Source organism: Nipponia nippon, unplaced genomic scaffold, assembly GCF_047370975.1.
Source record: "Nipponia nippon isolate SJK-2023a ecotype South Korea unplaced genomic scaffold, ASM4737097v1 scaffold_29, whole genome shotgun sequence".
NCBI lineage: Eukaryota > Metazoa > Chordata > Aves > Pelecaniformes > Threskiornithidae > Nipponia > Nipponia nippon.
Window position 1 is genome coordinate 684,952 of NW_028262346.1, and position 22,195 is coordinate 707,146.

Sequence of the window (22,195 nt, forward strand, 5' to 3'; positions counted from 1 at the left end):
AGAAGTTGATCAGGCTGTGATACACTGTGCCTATGTGCAAGACATTCCAGATCAGCCTACTGTGAGAATGAGAGTCACTGTCTTCAAGGAGCATCTGATTAAGTGCAATTTTTTCCCCGAGTGAGACAATGATTCCTGCTATGGCCCTGCAATTTCACTGTGAACGGACAGCATGGCTTAGTGAGGAGAAACATGCTAGCTGTAAAAGAAGTACATAGGAAAAGACTACAGGTATCGGCAGGGCATTGAGTGAAGGACTAGCAAGAAAGGAGACAGAAGGACAGGACAGTGAAGACCAGTGAAGGTGAAATCATTAAGTTTGAATACAAGAGGGTGAACAAGGCAGCACCTGAGGAGAAACCCAAGGAGATGCTGATATAGTCAGTGTGATGGAGGCTCAGGCCATGGGGATGGGCAGGATGTTGGTGAGTGAGAGGGAGAAGTGTGGTCTGCACATGGACATATTACAGCTGTATAAGGATGGGGGGAAAAATGAAAGCCAGAGGTCTGAAAAATTGTAAGAGAAAAGAAAGGATTTGAGTCTAGCCTGGATATGTACAGCAGAAGGAAAGAAGCCTCCCAGTTTAAATTACTTTTTTGATTGAGAACTCAGGGCTGTTTCTCAGGCAGTCTTACACACTATGGCAAGTAGTCCTGCTATGGAAAACAACAGACATATTTTGAGCACTTTAACATTTTATACATGAGACTGGTGTTTGCTGTACCATGCATTCCTCACTGCTCCTTGTCAGCCAGGAGGCAGCAGCCTCTGAATTGGGAAAGTTGAAGGCTTCATGACCACAGCATGGTTTCTTTGGCACGTGCAGGTGCTAAAGGTTCTCTGCAGGGTCATGGACTCCAGAAACCAGGAGCAAGGCTTGTGGCTCATCTTGCTTTCTTCCTAACATTCCTGTGACTGCTCCTACACTATCCTGCCAGTAGTGGTGATAACTTTCTACTGGAAAGGCAGGGGAGAATTTAAAGCCAAACAGAAAGGAATAAAAGTCCTGTTTTGAGATGCTTCTCTACTGACTCACTCACTTTGGGCCAGCTGTTTATAGGTAGTTCAACAGTGAGACAAGAGCAGTAAATGAAGTATTTTCTGTTCCTGTGGAAAACAACATGGTGACATTTTTCTCCATAGAATTTTTAAAGTTTGTCTAAAGCAGAGCTTCTTGACAATTTCTCGACAACCTGGGGCTAGACTCTGTTACAGCAATTTACTTGGTATCTGCATAGCAGATGATACATTTTAAAAGGTCATATAATGGTGGAATATCTTTCTGGGGCCAGACAGAATTGTTCCCCCAGGCTACCAGTTGGAGAGCTCTAGCTGGGTTAAAAAAAAGTGAAACAGAATGCAAATGCTGTGTTTTTACATGTTGAGTTTTGGGAAATGTTTAAGCAGAAAAGGAAAGAGTTTTCTTACTTTCAAAGTTAAGAAAATCCCTTTTTTTCCTTTAGGAATAAGTAATTATTATTTTTTTTAAATTGACTTTCTGAACAAAAAATTATAATCAGCACCATCTTCAGTGGACTTAGCAAAACAAATGAAAGGCCTGATTTTCTGTAATACCCTCCATGTTTTTACATTGCTTTAAAGTTGAAGGTCAGCAGGGTGGAAGGTTTTGAAGAGCAGTGTGTCGTACTTGTGATAATTAGCTACCTGTACTTCTGCTATTTCTATCCTTCTGGAGGTGGTGCACATGGCAGCATAGTCAACATGTTTGTCTGAGACCAACAGTCACAGCAGGCACTCAGCTCTATGGGAAAGTAAATTAAAACCAGAGGAAAACTGGGGCTTGACACCTGGGACCCAAAACTGACTAGATTTGGATATTTGTGTCTCAGAAGCTAATATAAGGTAACTAAGATCCACTAGCAATCTCTCCTGCTTTTGCTTACCTGTGCGCTTGAGCCTACACATCCAAAGGGCACCATCCTGCTTTCAAGCTGGAACATCCCACCATTAATTTTGCAGGTTACTTTGTCAAACAAGCTGATGTTTAGGTTCTCCCAGTAAGACTCAACGTTAAGAAAAATTTCTGCTAAGATCCCTCAATTCCTGCTCAGCTATCAGTCCTGCTCACAGTGCCTTGGAAGCAGCAATAAAGCCAGCCCCACAACCCTGCCCCACAAGCTAGGTATGTGTTGCTGTCCTCCTTAAGCCTTGTAGCCAGAGAGCCTTTGAGCTAAGAGGAGATAAGGTAAATACCTGTCCAGAAGATATTCTGCCTTACTGGACTTGGCTCTCACCTCATTTCTCCATTTACCTTTGTTCTTCCCACTTGTCAATATATGGAGAACCAGGCTCAGTAGTCCCCTAAATATTTATGATTGATAGGAATGGCAATTTCATTGCCAAAGGTCCATTTCTAACCCATGGGTATCCTTGGAACATTAGTTTTCAATGATGTCATCTAGAGCTGTGCTGGTCTGCTCAGCTTGTTATGAGCTTTTATATGGTTAAATCTCTAAAAAGCAGGTGGGCTCTGGAGAGAATGGGGCTAATTCATAATTTCTCATTTGAATTTCCCAACTGCCTCTTCAGACCAAACTCTTTGTCCTTTATTCCTCTAGAACTTGAGAGTGCAGCAACCCAATGACTACTGGTGAAGGGGAACACCGTGTCCCCTCACATCATGGGTCAGGGCTACTTCAACCAAAGGGGAAAATCGCCGGCTCAGACCCTCTGTGAATGGGCAGGAGGAGCAGTGCATAGAAAAGGGGCACAAACCCCTTGGAAGTAGTCTGACATGCACCGTAGCTAGCAAGGAATGAGGTAAGATTTTTGGGAGGTGGGCTGTCAAGGAGGGGAAAGGGGAAGGCAGCATGGAAGGGAAGCATAATGTGGAGACTGAGAGTGACTTTAAAATCAAATGAAACTCCAGTAAGTCTTAACTCTGGAAGTTTGCCTGAGAGATAGAGTCCAGATCAGCTGCAAGTAGTGAAAAAGAAAAGCAATAGTTTGTCCTGTTGCATTTCTCAGGGAAGGTCTGCAAAGAGCACAGGATGGCAGAGAACCAGAAATTGCACATCCCAGTGGTGGGCACAGGGATGAGGGAGATCCCCTGTCTACCAGGTGGGATGGGATCAAATGTGGCAGGGTCCCCATGCTGCTACACTGCCAGAAAGGACCCTTCACAGCAACAGTTTTGCAAACAGCGGGATCCCACTGAGACACCATGCACACATCACCACATGGCTGTTGGCTGGCTAAGCCCTCCCATTGTGGGTGCAACTCAGGGTGTCCCTAGCTGGTGGCTCACAGGCAACTGAGGTTGTGCTCTTTCCATGTTCCAGCTGGTGAGGTTGAACCTGCAGCAAGGCCAGAGCTGTGTGAGCACAGTGCAGCTTTCAAACCCAGCCTCTTAGCATGGCCTGTCAGCTGAGGCACTGGGCTAGCTTGGTCTATCTGCATCTGCTGTGGTGCTGGCTTAGGTCCAGCAGGCTCAGACAATGGCTGCCTGTGGTCCAGCGAGCAGCCATCCCCCCAGAAGACCAGGCTTTCAGTTGATGTTCAGCCCTTGTCCCCTTGCAGTCTAATGCATCACAGCTGCTGGAAAGCTGCCCCCACAGCTCTGTCTTCCCTTTAACCCCATGACCTGTTTTTCCTTTTCCTTAGGTACAGAAATTCCCCTTCTGCCACATGCTCCTGCTGCTGACCCTGTCAGCATTTCACTTACCACCCAGCCCCCTCCATTTTGCTCCAGGTGCTTTAGTCTTTTCTGTACCCTTCCCACCTCCTCTTTCAACGGGGGATATTTTCCACCCTGCCACCAGCAGCAGCTGCAGCACCCTGCTGCTGGTGAGATGCCAAACCTTCAACTCTAAGCAGTGCACACAACTCTGAGCATGAGACAATTAGGAGAGAAAGAGGGAAGGGGGAAAGTATCGACAGGAGTAAATTGAGAGAAATCATAAAGCTTAAGCAGAAAGAAAGCAGTTTGAAAGGTAAAGTATTCAGAGAAAGCCCTTTCCTGGATGAATCTAATTGTTTTGTTATCTTTACCCACCAAAGCATTTACTTTGGTTTGTCGCCCGATCCACAAACACTTTCGAGGAGATGACATTACCGAAAGGCAGGAACATCTGCATCAGCTCAGCATCCCCAAACTCCTGGGGCAGATGGTAGATAAACAGGTTACAGCCCTCTGGTCCTATCAAGAGAAAAAGAAGACACATGAATGGAGAAAAATAGGATATGAGAAAACACATGGTGGAGATTTACTTTGGCATCCCCTCTCTCTGGCTAGTGAGGGGTCATCTCTAAGAAGCAGTCTGTAGACTCTCAGGGGAATGGACAAAGCAGAAGACCGGGAACTCAGAGAGCCACCTAGAGGCTATGCTGACGTCATTAACCTTCTTAGGACAGACACAAGGATAAAATATAGAGATAAAGGAATGCAGCAGCGCATGTGGCCATGGAAAGATGGAATGGAGGAATAAGAACAAAAAGAATGAAAGAATGCAGTTCACAGTTTTTCTTTGCTCCTCATAATCTCATTTAATCTGTAGAGTTTTGGGTGACCCACACTAACCCTTGCCTGTTCTCAGTGTCTGCATGCAGAAGTCTCATTGTCCTTCTTGTATCTGTGTGGGGACTGTGACAACAAGTAGAAAGATATGCACAAACACACAGGCTTATTTTGTTTTGTAGAATTTTACATTCAACCCCCCAGCTCGACTCAGCCTGAAGACTCCCCCAAATCTGGACAGTTTGGCCATGTCCCCCATTCTAGAGGGTTCTGCAAGAAAGATTACAGATGGATTTAAATCTCTATTACTAGACAAGAGGAATTGCCTTTTTTTGACTCACTGTTGTAACATATACTCTTACAGACTTCAGAGAGTGCTTGGAAAAATATCCAGAGAGGAGTCTTTAATTGAAATATGCGGCTTTCTTAAAGTAGAGACCCTCAGAAAATGTTCTGTTGAAATTGGGGCAGAAGAGGGAGAATCTGCCTCTGGTCAAATAGCCTAGAATGAAACTTTTCAATGTGACTTTTATTTTTAAGCATGCTGTACTTGAGCAAAAGTCAAAAGAGAACAGGTGTGTCCAAGTGGTTTTGTTGAATAAAACAAACATTTAAACCCCTTGCAGTGTTCACCAGCAGAAAGCTGTATAGTTTGAGGAGGCAGGGATTGTTTTTTTCATGGTCTTATTTCCAAAGGTACTTCCAGCTGCTGCCCAGCTCTGCACTGACCTCGGCAGGTAACTCCAGCTCTGTTTTGCTCAGGGGGGTCGAGGTGAAGTGGATGCAGTGCGAGCTCCTTGCCACAAGGGTAAGAGGACAGAGGGAAGGAGGATTTCCTCCTTCCCCCCTTCCCCCCAGCCCATGTGCCTACAACCCTGTGACCCGACTCAGCCAACTTTCCCCCATTTACATCTGGGGCACAGTGTGAGAAAGGAAAGGGTTTTTTAATACTCTCATTTTCTTCATCAGGGCATAATTACAGTGTCATAACACAGCAAATTACAACTTTTCCTTTCCTGTTAGGGAGAGGAGTTCCTCTAGATGCTCCCACCTTTTATTAGCCATTACTCATCCCCCTGGCTGGCAGTAGAAGTACGGCGAAGTCAGGATTCTGACAGATGCCCATTTAAAGCTCATTAAAATTCCTGGACCTCAGCGTGATTGAATTCACAGGCTCTCCACATTTCCTTTTGGATTAATGGAAAATGAAGCCCTAATGAATATTTGCTAAGCACAATTTTCCCCACTAATTTGCTAAAAGGACTGTCACAAAGGAACAGCTGATCCTTTGCATCTTGTGTATTTCCTAGAGATCATGAGGATGGTAACAGGGTTTCTTCCAAATGGGAGGGATAGTGGTATGGTGGGATAATTAGGCAATTGATCATCTGCTTAGCTAAATTACTTTTGAACCTCAGTGGCCCACTGAAATAGGCTCCCCTATTTCATGCCAAGCTTTTCCATCTCCCCCCCACCTCCCGTCTGCCTCTTCCTTAGTCTCCTCACTGAGTAACTATCCCTTCTCCAATCCTTGCTGCAGTTTATTTCCAGACAATGTGGAGTTATTGGCACAATAAGCTAGATATGAAACAGTCTGAAAGTGTTAAACAAACACTGACCCTCTTAGGTGTCTGTTAGAATTGAGAAAATTCTGCCCAGGAGAAGACCACGGTCCAGAATAGCAGGGAAAAATTCATTCCTTCATCTGAATGTGCCCCAAAGCACTTCTACTGTGGGATTTGAGATCCACATTATAATAGAATGAGTAAAATCTTGGCTTTGCTGCAATTAGTGGCAAAATTCCCACTGACATCACCAGAGCCAGCAGTTTGCTCTGTAAAACTGGCAAATTCTTTCAAAAATGCCAGCTGCATTTCCTGGGGTCTTGGATGTGGTGTGCATGAGCAGGGATTCTGCCTGCGTGTGCTGAGAAACACCTACTAAGGCATAAGGCAGACCAGGAGGCATACAACTTCATCTACACCAGGTTTAGAGGTTGGGCTCAAGGAAAGAACAACCCTTAGTTCACCTTGAAATTAGCTTTGCCTCACACTGCTCAGAGACCAAGAGGAAGAGACCAGGGAGGATGTGAAATAGCAGAGACCATCCTCAAAGCCCTGTTCAGCTCTGAAATGTGGCTGGGAACCCATGCTGTGGCTTCCCAGGCCAACTCAGACATTCAAGGCCAAACTCACTCTGTTCCCAACTACAGAGGATTTTTGCTAATTTCCAATGCTGAAAACTCCACCGGCTACTGAGAAACAACCTGGGGTAGTTTGATTTGTTTTACCATCCTTACATATGAAAATTCTGCCATTAGAATTTAATAAGCAATTTCTTGTTAAATCCATCCATCCATAAGTTACCTATCACAGTTAGACTCCTTGGTAAAGAATTTGCAAAGCAAGCTCTTTCTGTCTGAGCCCTTCTACCTTGTTGTGGTGGTTTTTGCCTGAGTCAAATTAATCTGGGCACTCCATGGAAGACTATGTGTTTATGTGTATGGCTGCCTCTGTGTATATACATGTATATTTTTAAGAAACTAAAGGCATGAGCTTTTCAGCTCAGAATGCTATGAAGAGCTAAGTTAGTTCTTAGTGCACACATGCGATGAGTTTTAAAGAACTTGGTCAGGATCACTGGAGCAAGAGGAAGATCACAGCTGGTATGGCAAAACCTTAGTGAAGACTCCAACTGTCTTGTTGGAGAGAAAGGTCTTGTTTTGGACTGAGTTGATGGATTATCAGAGATCAGTATACTTGGCAGTTCAGGGCTGAACACAGTACTAAAATTATTCACCACAAACTTTACTTTGGTTTTCAAAAGGGCCATAAGTGAGGTTGAAATCTAGCCTCATGACACATTATGAGAAGAGAATGAAGGTTCATTTCTACCATGGCTCTTGGTTTTATGGCTTTAAGTTATAGATATTTCTGTTCATTAATACACAAGAAGCATAAATAGCCTTGATTTGGACAAAAAGGAAAGAAGAGTCTTAAAGAACACACAGTTTATGTATGGTTTGTAAATTACAGACAAACCATGCTGGATAATGGAAAAACCCATGATTGAGAGCACAGGAGCATGTGCTAGAGAACTCTGTTGGGTCCACGTTGATTTGGCTTGGTTGGACCTGAGTTGCTAAGCCATTGCTCTGCCCATGCTCCTCGCCCTCCAGCTCATTGTTAGTTCTTTAGCGTGGGGACAGCAGCAGACCCAACCTATCCCTGGGTGTCCACTATCAACATGAGTAATCTCCACATACCTGAGCTGACATCAGCTATCTATATCATTGCATCCCCAACATCGTGAGTCAGTGTCATAAGGAAAGGCTATGACTAGACTGCTCTTCCAACAGTAATTAAAAATGGGCTGTCCTGTAAGGTTGTATGAAGTTAGCCTGCAGCCCTTTAGTCAGCTGCACACCTCACCTCTACAGCAAATACTCAGAGGCTGGAATTTCATTGCCTCTTCTGCATCTGCTTGCTATTCAGTCCCCAGCATGTTTGAGCACAGGGCAGATGAGAGTCACAAGCCTGCACCACTTTATTTTAATATCTAAGTGTACTTCTGAGTTTCAGAAACTACGTCAAGATGAGTAATACCATACGAATTGAAAATTACCCCCAAGTTCTGCCTGGTTGACATGGCCTGAATCAAGACTTCATCACTAGCTTTTGGATCTGTTCCATCCTATGCACCCCATCAGCTGCCGGCATCCTCAGCGCTCATGTGGAAGTAATGACTAATCTCTACAGTAACGTTGCAGCAGCCAAGCTGCTCTGGGCTTGTTATCCAACAAGGATCCGGGAGTGGAGAGTTAGCATTGTTATTAACAATGTGATCATTGATGTTATTGTTTTGGTAGGGCTGTTTCATTAACGAATCAATGTTTGTGCACATCCTTGCAAACATAAAGTACTCTTCTCAGCACTGAGCATTATTATTATTAGAGTTCCCTCTTGCTGTGTTTTCTTGTTAAAGGTTAGAGATGCTTAAAGGTCTTGACCCTCTGCTAAAAAGGAATGTCATGCCTTATTGTTTCTCCCTCTAGCAAGCAGCAGAGAAAGCCACAGCATCTAAACACTGCAGGAGAACGGAGGACACCGGGAATGGCAACCTGCATCGGACTGGTGGTTCATTGCCTATATCTGGCCCCCAACCATCCTCAATACCAGCTGCTTACAGGAAGAAGCGAGAAGTTATGAGATAACTTGTCCACTGGGTGACACTCACCCTCAACCCACAAAGACACACCATGCCTTGCAAAAACAGGGGTCTTTGGGCAGTAGATCTTCAAAGTGTGCATGCACAACAGCTATCCCTTGCTTCTGATGGTTCCTGGCACAATGCTATGCTGAGCAATGATCTGCTAGCCATTTTGTCCTGTGCTTAATCTAGCCCCAGTAAGTAATAAAAAGCAAAGTCCTTCAGCATGGGGGAAACATCTCTGTAATGATACGTTAGGTCTGTGCATCTGTTTTCACAGCAGGGATGTGTACTAGAGCTAATCAGGAGCTGGAAGTTGTGTTCCCCAGGAAATTCTGACATCAGAAAAAAATTAATTCCAAATTAGATCGAAATGCCAACATTTCTAATTTTCTTGCAAAATGGGATTTCTCCCTCAAAGTAGTTCTAGGCCATCAGAATGTTTTAGTTTGGTAGCGTAATCTTGATTCATTTAATTCTGGCTGTTACACCACATTAAAATATTAAATGTCATTATATATATATATAATAACATGTATAACATAGAACATATCTGAATTAGTGATCTAATAAATGATAAAAGTTGAAATGTAATTATTTAAAATGAGGGTTTCTACACTAAGCTGAAGCACCTGACTTAAATGCCTCACTTAGGCAAGCAGCCTCCTCTTCTAGTCAAAAGGGAGCAGTGGACTCCCTGGAGGATGGTTGGGACTACCTGAGTGGGTTACCTGTAAGGATCCCACTGCTCCACACTGACTGTAAAGGGAACATCACATGGCATGGTTGCCTCCCAAAACATTTACATGCAATAGTGAGAGATTCACCTCTCCTTACTTTTCATGTCTCCAGTGCAGCCATCCTGTCCTGCAGACTAGATAACCCAGGTTCCTCTCATAGTCAATGTAAAGAAATCGGTACTTTTACAATATGATTAATCTCATCCTGATACAGACATTGCGCTCTAAAAGGGCTGATTTCTGTTTCCAGATTATCAATGGAGTCTGAAAGGACTAGACCAGCTCCTCTAAATAGCAGGTCCTCGTCCTCTAAATAGCAAGTGTCTGAAATCACATTACTGGCTTCTAATGAAGGGCCACCAGTGCTTTGTGACCTAGTAAACTCTCTATTCCAATGCAATTGCATTTTTATCCACATTCTTGTTGCTTTGTCTCTAACACAGACCCTCCCTGGACATTATTGCCTACATTGCTAGCAGGTCTTTCCATGGCCCTGTCACATCAGCATGCTCCCTTCCCTGGGGACTGAGGAGATCTCAGCAGTGACTCTCCACGAGGATGTTCCCACATATTACTGTTAGTGCCAATGATGCCATGCCACATATGGAAATTGAAAAAAGCCTCAGTGGACCAGGGATTCAAAGCAATTGGGCGTTTAATGGATACTCTCTAGGTGTATGAGGAGGGGAATCAATGTGGTGGGGATGGCGTGCTGGGGCCAGATAGGAGGACAACTCGTTTACTCACCTTCTCTCTGTTGCTGTGGTATCATGGGAGGTGGCTGTGGGAACGCTTGGCTAATCTGGCCATAAGCAGCAGGATAAGCAGCTATAGGGCAGACAAAGGAAGAGAAGAAAGATGGACAGATTTCAGTGCTGGGAAGCAAGGAGCTTTCACTCCAAATCATCACACCAAGCTTGAAGTGGCCTTTCCCCCTGAATTTTGGCTCTGCGAAGGGGCATCTCATGCAGCCTGAGATGTGGCAGAAGCACAGCAGTTGTGCTCCTGGCAGTGCCACATGGCCCTGAGCACCCACCCTTCCTTCAGCTTTGTCAGCAGTAACACTGGGGACAGCCACGTGGTGTAAATGGGGGTCTCCGCTGAGATCTCTCCCAGCAGAGATGCGTAACCATCCCAGATGGCAGCACAAACACATTCATTCACGAGCTCAGCGCATTGATGCCCCTGCTGACAGCCACGCACAGAGCGCATGCACACGTTTTCCTGTGTAATCTCTCTTCCACCCTGATTAATTCACATGCTCATAAAAACAGTTCACACGTGTGTTTCCTCTCTTACTCTATCCTTTGTATGACCACACACTGTATAGGCACAGTTGCACATACACTGTCAGATATACATTTTCTTTCATGTCTGTAGAGACTTCCTCTCTCTCACACAAACACAGTGGAAACAGTGTGCAGCAATTAAACAGTTTTCCCCACCTCAGCTCCCCCACCAAGCAGACAGGGGGACCATTCAGTACCACAGATGGTAGATGATGTGCCTTGCTGCTAAAAATACAGAGTACAGGTCACAGAGTACAGAGTATCTGTGAGCCCAGAGAGAGGGGGATAGAGGCCATGTGTGTGCAGAGGGGTTAATTAACAGATCAAAGGGTTGAGCTGCTTCCCATCTATCAAACCTCACAAGCAATAAATGACAATAACTAAAACATCGGCAAATGAAGCCCTACATGGAGAATTAAATTAAGTTTCCAGATACAGCGCTGACATGAGATAATAGCCATTCCTCAGCAGGAGCCCATGACTGCTCCAGTTACCACAGCAAATAATGACTTTGGGGTGGCAGCTTCCTTGCAACGTTGGCCATGGACACCTCACGAGGGGAGGCTGAACATGGCAGGGTCGTGGTCTGCACCAGGTCACTTTGGCTGGTGTCAGTCCGTCAACTGCAAAAGAGCTGCTCAGCGTACAGGGCGATGCGAGTGGAGGCTGACCCATTGGGAGCCGTGGAGAAAGATGCTGGGAAGCCAGGAGTATGTCTGTGTAGCTCCTAAGCAAGCCTCAAACTAATTAGCTAGAGTATGGCCAGTGTAGACATACCCTAAAATATGGATATGTGCAGACATACCATACCCTGCCAGGCTCTGCAGGGTCTGGTTGCCCATCTCCCCTTCTTTCTGCAGCACTCAGGAGACCTGTTATAGAAAGTGGCCCCCAAATCAGTGGCCTGATTTTGCACTTGTGCACTATGCTAAGCAGACAGGTCCTGGTCCTGCCAATGAAGCTGCACCAGGGTACAGGTCAGTGGGAGCCTTTCCTTGGGCAAAGGGAGAAGGTTGCTTCATTAGGGAGAGAAGACCCTGGGCTTTACGTTTGTTTTCACAAGAAGTGCAAATTTAATCTGAGAGTCTGTGGTCCTCAGCTTGGCCCTGTATCTGCAAACATCTCCCTTCCCCCAGGCCCTCAGGTGTGTTCAGAGATGAAAGGCTTTAGAGAAGAGAAAGTTTTATTGGGAGAAAGTGTTAATACTAACGACCTGCGTACTGCTGCACTCCAGCGTAGGCTTGCTGCAAGGGGTCTGCTGCAGTGGGGCTCTGTGCTGTGGAGACACAAGAGAGAGAAGGAATTAAGGGGTTAAAACATGACAGGCACTCTCCCTTTCTCTTCCCTCATCAATATGTGGTATGAGACAGACAGAGCCAGGGGCTGAAGATCCTGGAAGAGGAGCAGCTCACTCACAGACAGGACTGCACAGAGCCCCGTATGATGGCCAGGAGGGATCTGTCCCCCAGCCATCACCCTGTGAGAGTTTGCAGCAGAGGGCAAACAAATCTCTCACCTTCTTTCCCACTCTTAAATTATGGAGCCCACCTCTGATCATGTGGATTTTTGGCATTGCAGTAATCAACCCCAAAGAGCCCTCATCTTAAGCCAGGACTGACACTGTGCTAGGTGCTGTGCAAACTCAGATCTTAGTGACAGCTACAGTCGCATGAAACTTTCAATCAGAACACAAAACAACAGGAGCATAGCAGGAGGAAAGAGAAGAGAACAAAGCAGTGGCTCCTGCCATCCTGCCATCCCTTCGAAGGACTTCATTGCTGCCAGGCAGCCCCCTGTGTGAGAGGAGATGCTGCTTGGAGGGGAGGGGGACACCACTTGTCTGCTCCAGGGAGGATGCTGTGAATCTCCGTGTAAGGCATGTAGCCCCTTGCTGGCTTCAAAGTGCATTTTCTCTCTTTACAAGTGTGCATTCCTCCCCCCTAAAACTGTTTATTTTTCTGAAACTTTGAAGTCTAGCTCAAATACAACCAAAGCTAGTTAAGATATTTTTTCCTTTTCCCCTTTGGTTGACAGGGAGAGAAAAAAAGAGAGAGAGAGAAACGTGTTGGATAAGCTCTATCTGCAGCAATAAAATATTTAAAGCAAAGCTTGGCTGAACCTCCAGTCCAAATGTCACCTTGGCCCTAATATTTTACTTCTTGTTATGGGTTTAATTTGTATTTATTGGTGCTGCACAGTTCTACATTTATGCAGTTCCTCTGGCTTTGCACTTGTAGGATGATCCCTTAGGGAGCTGCCACTTTCCCCCCTCCATCCCACCTTCTTCTTTCTTACAAGCACAGAGGTGTGGCTAGAGGCAGGAGCTTGGAGGTTGCAAAGGTGTGGGCCTCTTAGAAGGGAATCTAGTGCCATTGACCTACCCAAGAAAAGACACTGACTTGTATGCCAAAGTGTGGGAGAGGTTGCTAAATGTGAGTATTACAGACCCACAGAACACAGACAAAGTGTTTTCTTACAGATACAAATATCAGCTTGAACCTTAACTTCAAAGATCACCATTGATCATGATGGAAGCTTGCAAGGTCTTGCACTTATCTCCCAAAATACAAGGAGGAATGATGAGAAGACCAAACTTTGAGGGGACAAACCCAATTAGCTGTCTAAGGCTTGGAGGCTCCTGTTCATTATGAGCATTACTGGATCACAAGGACTTTGAGGATGGGGTAGTCACAGTAAGAAATAAGTGGGATTGCAGTCTTAGGTTGGAAGTTGTTTGGTTGATTTCCTAGCTGACTTTTGGCAGGTCCCTCAATATGTGTGCATGTGAAATGGGAAAGCACTGCCCTACTGTAAGGATTTTCACCCCTTGAAAAGGGATGTGAGGAGAACACATTAAAACCTGTGGGAGATCAGTGGAAGTCATAGTAGAGATGCAAAGCTATATTGTTAAAGAGCAGATGCTCCAGAAAACTGGAGGAAATGCTTGGAAAATATAAAAACTCTTTCCACTTATTCCTGCCTTCTTGAAGAAAGAAGCAACTAAAGTTTATGCTTTTTAACCTCTGCTCAAAACTGTTTTCATCTGAAAACAGAATGTTGAGCATATTGCTCCAGAAGAAAACTGAATGGCTATGAAAGGTTGAGTGATACACCAGTTCCCGCAATCCTTTGGGAGAATGGATCATAGTAACTTCGACCCCCCAAAATGACCAAGTCTTGTCAGGTAGAAGATATCTCCTGAGGAAGGTGAGGGGATATGTGGTAAAGGGAGCAAATCTTTATACGACAACTATGGTTTTGCAGTCTGCAGTAAAGATGATCTACCATGTCTTCCCCAAAGGCAACTACCCTTTCTTGGTTGTACTCATCTGTTTATAGAGCTTGAAGAAATTGTGTTTGCTCCTCAGGAGATACACTTACAGCATTTCTTTCCCCTGCAGCTGAGGCTGGACTCGGGTATGCACTTTCTTTCTCTGACATGCTGACAATCAGCGATGACTGCCTCTTCATTGATGCGGGAGAAGCCATTGAGCAGTACCTGTCTGACTGTGGTCTCCTTTCCTTTATTCCTTGCCTTAGCCTGGCACATGTGGGAACTGCCCACTCTCCCAGCTATAGATGTGTCTATGTCCTGAACAAGACCACCCAGCTCACTGCTGAGCTGCTCTTCTCATCCCATCTGTGGATATCTCGCCTGCCTTTGGAGCCATACTCTGCCCATCATAACCAAGACATTCAGCTTAGGAAATACACACTGAAAATCATGGTTCACCTTTAAGATTAAATATTAAAACTGGGCAAATGCTTTATTGAAAGGGTTTGGAACAACAAGCCTTAAATGCAGCTTTTTTCCCTCCCACACAAAGCTTTTAGAGTTCATTATTTTCCTGCGTCTTTATGACTTATCAGCAAGAGTAGTATCTAACCAGGTGTTTCTTTCTGCTGCCTTGTGCCCCAGATCATGCAGGTAATTTCCTCCTGGCTCACAGCACATGCAAGACAGTGGGAAGACTCCTCCCTGATTTCAGTCAGCTTTGCTCCAAGCTGGGAATCACTTACTCATAGGTAAAGATGCAAGGTGGCTGGTCTAACACACAGGACCGTAACACTGACCTAACCATCCCTGGATGCTCTTGAAAAGGAGCGAGTTGAAAGCATCCCTGGGCTGTAGGACTAGACAGCATGGGGAGGTGGCAACCCCTGGCCTGGGGCTCTGTGTTTTATTCGTAGTCTTTTACCCTGCCTTGACTGTTTCAGAAAACCAGTGGTAGTGAGTCACCACCTGCAGGAATTTAACTTGGCAGCCCTTAAAAACAAAACTAATGACTTTAGCTCACTGAAGAACTCATGTTCCTTAGCTCAAAGAGTGTGTTTACTCAGCAAATGAAAATGTGACTTCAGTACAGTGGATGTATCCATGCTGGCCAACATGGCCTATGAAGATGCAGGGGCACAGATTCCAGGGCTGGCTGGGTACCCCAGCACGAAGCCAAGGTAGCTTGGGCAGCCATAGGCATATCTTCATGTTGCTGCTCACTCCGCCAGGTGAATTAAACCTAGCGAAGGGCATAACTGCCTGTGCTTCCAGCTGTAGTGTGGATGAAGCCAATGGATGTTATTGATCGAGAAATCTCAAGACACAGATTGGACATTTGAAGAAGCTATGGTCAGTCTATGTTCAGTAAAGTGACAGTCCTCCTACATTCTAATGACCCATGAGAATTTCAGCAAGGGCTCAGGTGTATGAGGGGCTCGTGATCCAGAGCCAACCTGTCCCAGGGGTTACATGTGACTGTAGGCTGGAGCAAACCACGTGCTAAAATTCAAAGTGATGGGGAGACATGAATCATTTCTGTGTCTAAGCAAAAGAAGACCATGAGGGAAAGTTGCTTTATTCCTCCATAAGATACACATAACTTAATAGGGTGTGCACCCCTGTGGCCTTCACACAGACCATGCTACACTAAGGTAGGAGAGTTACCCTGTCTCAGCCACCCTTTCTCCCCATCCAGCTGGCCAGTCTTCTGTGTTACTGCAAGTATTAGTTGAACATGGGCATGCGGGATTGGAAACAGACCTTAGCTCCTCTGCATGCTGTCTGTGCCAGGGTGTAAACACCCTGTGGCCCAGAAGCTAAATAGCTGAGTAAGGGCTGGTAAGAGCTATAGGGATATAGGAGACACTAGATGAGTGACATGGATATCATAAAGCACCTTAAAGGGGCTTTTGGACCAGAACTAGCACATCTCTAAGTTGTAACATCATCAAAAGACCCTGGATGTGCTGGTGACTATCTGTGCAATTGTGCCCATAGATAACATTTGAAACGGTTTTCCTTGTGGTCAGACTCATGGAGATCTTACATCCAACACATAGACATTTAAGAGATTGAATGTGATGTCATGTATTCAACGAGGATCAGCTGGGGAAGTGAAAGAAGCAGAGAGGCTCCTGAGAGGCCAGAGGACAACTATCAATCACGTCAGCCCTGCTGAAGTCCGTGGAGCCTTGCTGCTTTACAGAAGCTGAGGATGTGGCCTTGCCAGGGCAAACTAAAGGTGTACTGTGAAAACAGATGGTAATAATAACTTCAGTTGGCAGCTCAGGGCAAGAGTCTTATCCCTGGGCATCGCCTCTATATTAATTTGATCATTTCCATATCTCCATGGGAAAAATCCTGCTCAGATACAATTGTCTCTTTGCGAGACGATCCTAGCCAAGATGCCACAAGGTGACCATGGCATATAACCTTCCATAAACCTGGAGACATAAAACAAGCCAATGGCCTACTATATGGCCATAAATATAAATTTAACGAAGGCAGCACTTATTCATTAGGCAGAAGTCAAGAAATGACTCCCAAGTCCTTCAAAGAAAGTAGATACATTAACGTCACTTTCTAAATCCTCTGCCTGATGCCAAAAACCAAGGATGATTTCCCAAGTCAGCATGAAATATCAGTGCTTTAAAATTAACACCAGGAAGCTTTCTTACTACTGATATATCTCCAGATTGAAATCCAACTTTTTAAACGAGCTTTCAGCTAGTGTTAGGCCTGACATTTAGCTTTTTTTCAGAGAATGAAAGGATGGAGGTGGCAGAATGAAGCACGTTGTTAAAAATAAATAAGATTGGTTTAAGTGGTGTTCAATAAAGAATCCCTCCTGAGATGCCAGTAACCTGGCTACAGTGTCTGGCCAAGGTGAGCTGTTATATAGGTGCCCCAGTTGAAAATGGTTGTAGGGGACAGAGGGCTGGAGTCTGCTGTGATGGTCAGGGGTGTAAATCAGGAGGAGCTGCACCGAAGCCAGTGGAGGTGGTGAGGAAAAAGGATGATGGTTACTGCCTGAGCCATCAAAAGGGGGCCCTCCATCCCCCTCAGTGGGGTATGGGACAGTGTCCCTGTCCCAACTCGGGGTAAGAGAAAGCCAAGGAAATCTGCAAGGAAATCAGAGGGGCCTAGTGCTTCTGAGAGACAAAAACAGGGTCTAGCACATTTTGGGCCCCTAAGACACCCTGGGATTTCACTTCGGTGGAAGGAGTCAGCAAACCTTACACTGATATGATATCCGCTTCACATCCTGCTTCTGACTGCCTGTGCATTTCCCGGCAGACATGCTTTATTCCATCTATTTCACTCTGTTTTGCAGCGCTGCTCCCTGCACGGGTCTACAAGAACATGTTATCACACAGATCCACAGCTTTGTGCTCTGCCCCATCTATTCATTCCTCTCACTGTCCCAGAGGTGTTTTACACCTCTCCCAGGAGCTGCAGCAGCTTGGCCACTATTAGGTGGATGGGAGAGAAGGATGATCAAAGAGAGGCAGCGCTGTTCAGACGATGGGGGGGAAATAAAATAATGCTAGCAAAAAAAAAATCTATGTGAAGGCCAGGATTAAAATAAATAAATAAATAAATAAATGAGTGGGAGGGCTCTATTCACCTTCTCCTTAAATCCAATTTAAATTACTCTCTACAGCCCTAATCTATATCCATAATTATATCATTTCGTACAACAAGCTTGCGAGAGGTCTTAAGAAATTTATGTAGATTAAAATTCATGGGTGCCATAGTACAGATTCCATATTATTAAGATTGACTAGGACAGCTGATGCTGTGATTAAAGAAGCCAGCGTTTACGGTTGTAATTAATTAGGTATTCAGACACAACAATAACTGCAATAACAGAAAGAATGTGCTGATCCAGCAGAAAACAGAGACTGATCCTGTGTTTTATAGTCTTGTTTCACCATTTAGGGGCTGGACACCACTCAGTCAAAGACATGTTGTTCCTCTGTCCCTTCCTCTACACATCAAAGGAGCCAAAAAATCCAGGGCATTTGTGCCCTCTGCTCCATCCTGTTAGTTGGAAAAGCCCTTTCGGTAGCATCCCCAGGTATTGTAGGTGCTTGTTTGGGACAACATATGGGCCTACTATAAAATTCATATAGTTCATCCCTGGAAATAAGGATTATCTTTATTGTTTTCTTAATAGTCCCACCTTGCCCCATCCCTAATCAGGCCCCTTCTGAGATGGGTGCTGTGAAAACACATGATAGGAGTCACATCTGGCAATGAAGAACTTCCAGCGGACAAAGCAAGAAAGACACAGAAGACTCAGAAATGCAGGAGAGGTAGAGGTGGCTGGCCAAGGTGACATACTAATACAACAGCAGAGTCAGGACCAGACTTCCCTCCCTTTGCCTAAGGCCATAAACACATAAGTCAAGGTCAGGTTTTAAAAGCTATTAAGGCACTTAACTCCATATTTTGGGGAGCTTAGTTTAAGTCACCTTTGAAAATAAAGCTCAAGGTCTTAACTCACTTAGGTGCTTCTGAAAACATCAGTACAGAGCCTGATAAAGAGCCTGGTGGGGCCCTTGCGCCAAAGAAAAACCGTCTGCTCTCACGAGCGAGGCAGACGGGGCTTGGGCGTTACTGGGGCAACAGCGGGAGATTTAAACGGGCCCCTGGGGAGCGCGAGCGACCAGGAGCGCGGCGACCAGGACGGGCAAACAGGGTGTGGAGCATCAGAAGGGCGTGGCGCGGCAGTTTGCGTGGCAGTTTGTGCAGGCAGCTGGCAAGCTCTCCTTGTGGTCTATGCCCTCCTGGAAGAGACTTAGCCATGGTCTCCACTCGGACAAGAGCCATCACCAGAAGGGATGTGGTGACGCAGACGGAGCTCCCACTAAAACATACAGCCACCCAGGTCTCTGGCTGCAGGGAGTGCCAGAGCCTTGCTCTGGTGACGGAGGGCTGCCGAGACAACACCTGTGTGAGGTGCAAGCAGGTGGAGGATCGGCTCAGCATGGTGGCAGAGCTGAAAGAAGAAGTAGTAAGACTGAGGAGTATCAGGGAGTGCGAGAGGGAGATAGACCGGTGGAGCCACTCCCTACCATCCCTGAAACGAGCACGCCAGATGGAAGCATCAAGAGAAGGAGAGGCTCCCCTACCCTCTTGCCACCAGGCAGAAGGAGGGGACCCAAGAGACAGAGGAGGATGGATGCAGATCCCAGCTTGGCGCAGCAGGCAAATCCTCTCCTGGCCGACCTCACCCCCCCAGGTGCCCTTACACAATAGGTATGAGGCTCTGGAACTCGAGGGCCAGGATGATGAAGATACAGACAGTGATCCATCCATGGGGTTGACTAGGGGGAGCCAGTCAGCCCCACGCATTACAACGGCCACTGGCAAGAAAAAAAGAAGGGTAATTGTCATAGGCGACTCCCTTCTGAGGGGAACAGAGGGCCCGATATGCCGACCGGACCCATCCCATAGGGAAGTCTGCTGCCTCCCTGGGGCAAGGATAAGAGACATTACCAGGAAGCTCCCTAGGCTGGTAAAAGCATCCGATTATTATCCACTATTGGTTGTTCAGGTTGGCAGTGATGAAGTAGCCGATAGAGGCACAAAGACGATCAAAAGGGACTTTAGAGAACTGGGGCGATTACTTGAAGGATCAGGAGCGCAGGTAGTGTTTTCCTCCATCCCTTCAGTAGCAGGGAGGAATACGGAAAGGAAGACCCATCTCATTAACATGTGGCTCGGAGGCTGGTGCCAGAGGTGGAATTTTGGGTTTTTCGACCATGGGGCAGTTTACAAGGCACCAGGCATGCTGGAGACAGATGGGGTTCACCTGTCGCAAAGGGGGAAAAGGATCCTGGCCCAGGAGTTCGCAGGCCTCATTGAGAGAGCTTTAAACTAGATGCAAAGGGGGAAGGGGATAAAACCAGGCTTGCTAGGGATGAGCCTAGGGGTGGCATGCCTGTGTTGGAGAAGAGATCAATAGGCCAATTAAAGTGCATTTACACCAATGCACGCAGCACGGGCAATAAGCAGGAGGAGCTGGAAGCCATTGCGCGGCAGGAAAACTGTGATGTGGTCGCCATCATGGAAACATGGTGGGATGACTCATACAACTGCAGTGCTGCAATGGATGGCTACAAGCTCTTTAGAAGGGAGAGGCAAAGAAGGAGAGGTGGTGGGGTAGCCTTGTACGTTAGAGAGTGTTTTGACTGTCTAGAACTCAACAATGGTAATGATAAGGTTGAGTGCTTATGGGTAAAGATCAGGGGGAAGGCTAACAAGGCAGATATCCTGGTGGGAGTCTGTTACAGACCACCCAACCAGGACGAAGAAACAGATGAAGTATTCTACAAGCGGTTGGCTGAAGTCTCACAATCTCTAGCCCTTGTTCTTGTGGGAGACTTCAACTTACCAGATATCTGCTGGAAATACAACACAGCAGAGAGGAAGCAGTCTAGGAGGTTCCTGGAGTGTGTGGGAGATGATGACTTCCTGACGCAGCTGGTAAGCGAGCCAACCAGGGGAGGTGCCCCGCTGGACCTGCTGTTTACGAACAGAGAGGGTCTGGTGGGCGATGTGGTGGTCGGAGGCTGTCTTGGGCTCAGTGACCATGACATGATAGAGTTTTCAATTCTAGGAGAAGTAAGGAGGGGGGTCAGCAAGACCGCTACCCTGAACTTTAGAAGGGCAGACTTTGGCCTGTTTAGGAGCCTGGTTGAGAGAGTCCCTTGGGAGGCAGTCCTGAAGGGCAAAGGAGTCCAGGAAGGCTGGATGTTATTCAAGAAGGAAGTCTCAAAGGCACAGGAGCAGGCCATCCCCATGTGCCGCAAGTCGAGCAGGCGGGGGAGAAGACCGGCCTGGCTGAACAGAGAGCTTTGGCTGGAACTCAAGAAAAAAAGGAGAGCTTACCACCTCAGGAGGACTACAAGGATGTTGTGAGGTTATGCAGGGAGAAGATCAGAAAGGTGAAGGCCCAGCTGGAACTTAAACTCGCCACCACCGTTAAAGATAACAAAAAATGTTTTTACAAATATATCAGCAACAAAAGGAGGGCCAGGGAGAATCTCCCTCCTTTGTTGGATGCAGAGGGAAACTTTGTCACGAAGGATGAGGAGAAGGCAGAGGTACTTAATGCCTTCTTTGCCTCAGTCTTTAATAGTCCGACTGGTCACCCTGGGGGTTTTCAGGCCCCTGAGCTGGGAGATGGAGATACGATGCAGAGTGAAGCCCCAGTTGTCAAAGAGGTGGCAGTCACCGACCTGCTCCTCCACCTGAATGCTCACAAGTCTATGGGGCCGGTTCTGTTTAATATCTTTATCAATGATCTGGACGAGGAAATCACATGCACCCTCAGTAAGTTTGCAGACGACACCAAGTTGGGTGGAAGTGTCGATCTGCTGGAGGGTAGGAAGGCCCTGCCAAGGGACCTGGACAGGCTGGATCGTTGGGCCGGGGCCAACTGTATGAGGTTCAACAAGGCTAAGTGCCGGGTCCTGCACTTGGGTCACAACAACCCCATGCAACGCTACAGGCTGGGGGAGGAGCGGCTGGAGAGCTGCCTGGTGGAAAAGGACCTGGGGGTGTTGGTTGACAGCCGCCTGAACATGAGCCAGCAGTGTGCTCAGGTGGCCAAGAGGGCCAATGGCATCCTGGCCTGTATCAAGAATAGTGTGGCCAGCAGGACGAGGGAGGTGATAGTGCCCCTGTACTTGGCCCTGGTGAGGCCGCACCTCGAGTACTGTGTTTGGTTTTGGGCCCCTCACTACAAGAAGGACATCAAGGTGCTGGAGAGTGTCCAAAGAAGGGCAACGAAGTTGGTGAAGGGTCTAGAGAACAAGTCATATGAGGAGTGGCTGAGGGAGCTGGGGTTGTTTAGCCTGGAGAAGAGGAGGCTGAGGGGAGACCTTATTGCTCTCTACAACTACCTGAAAGGAGGTTGTAGCGAGGTGGGGGTCGGTCTCTTCTCCCTAGTAACAAGTGATAGGATGACAGGAAACAGCCTCAAGCTGCGCCAGGGGAAGTTTAGGTTGGATATTAGGAAAAACTTCTTCACCGAAAAGGTAGTCAGGCATTGGAACAGGCTGCCCAGGGAAGTGGTTGAGTCTCCATCCCTGGAGGTATTTGAAAGGCGAGTACACGTGGTGCTCGAGGACATGGTTTAGTGGTGGACTTGGTAGTGATAGGTTAACGGTTGGACTCGATGATCTTAAG

The 22,195-nt window shown here is 46.5% G+C and overlaps 1 protein-coding gene across 12 annotated transcripts in view; it reads right to left on the minus strand.

Moving 5' to 3' along the window:
• The window catches only part of CELF4 (CUGBP Elav-like family member 4), an 876,733-nt gene that overhangs the window by 54,978 nt on the left and 799,560 nt on the right, over window positions 1–22,195 (minus strand). For 6 of the 12 annotated variants that reach the window (XR_015706122.1, XR_015706121.1, XM_087763663.1 and 3 more), the window contains exons 9-11: window positions 11,927–11,992; window positions 10,175–10,255; window positions 4,017–4,160 (exon numbers count right to left, since the gene is read on the minus strand). Coding sequence is in view for 4 of the 12 variants with exons in the window: in XM_087763663.1 (XP_087619789.1) it covers window positions 4,017–4,160; window positions 10,175–10,255; window positions 11,927–11,992 (291 nt within the window). In the remaining 8 variants the exon portion in view is untranslated. The remainder of the gene's footprint in view (window positions 1–4,016; window positions 4,161–10,174; window positions 10,256–11,926; window positions 11,993–22,195) is intronic. The other 6 variants (XR_015706128.1, XR_015706127.1, XR_015706124.1 and 3 more) reach the window with 3 other exon arrangements.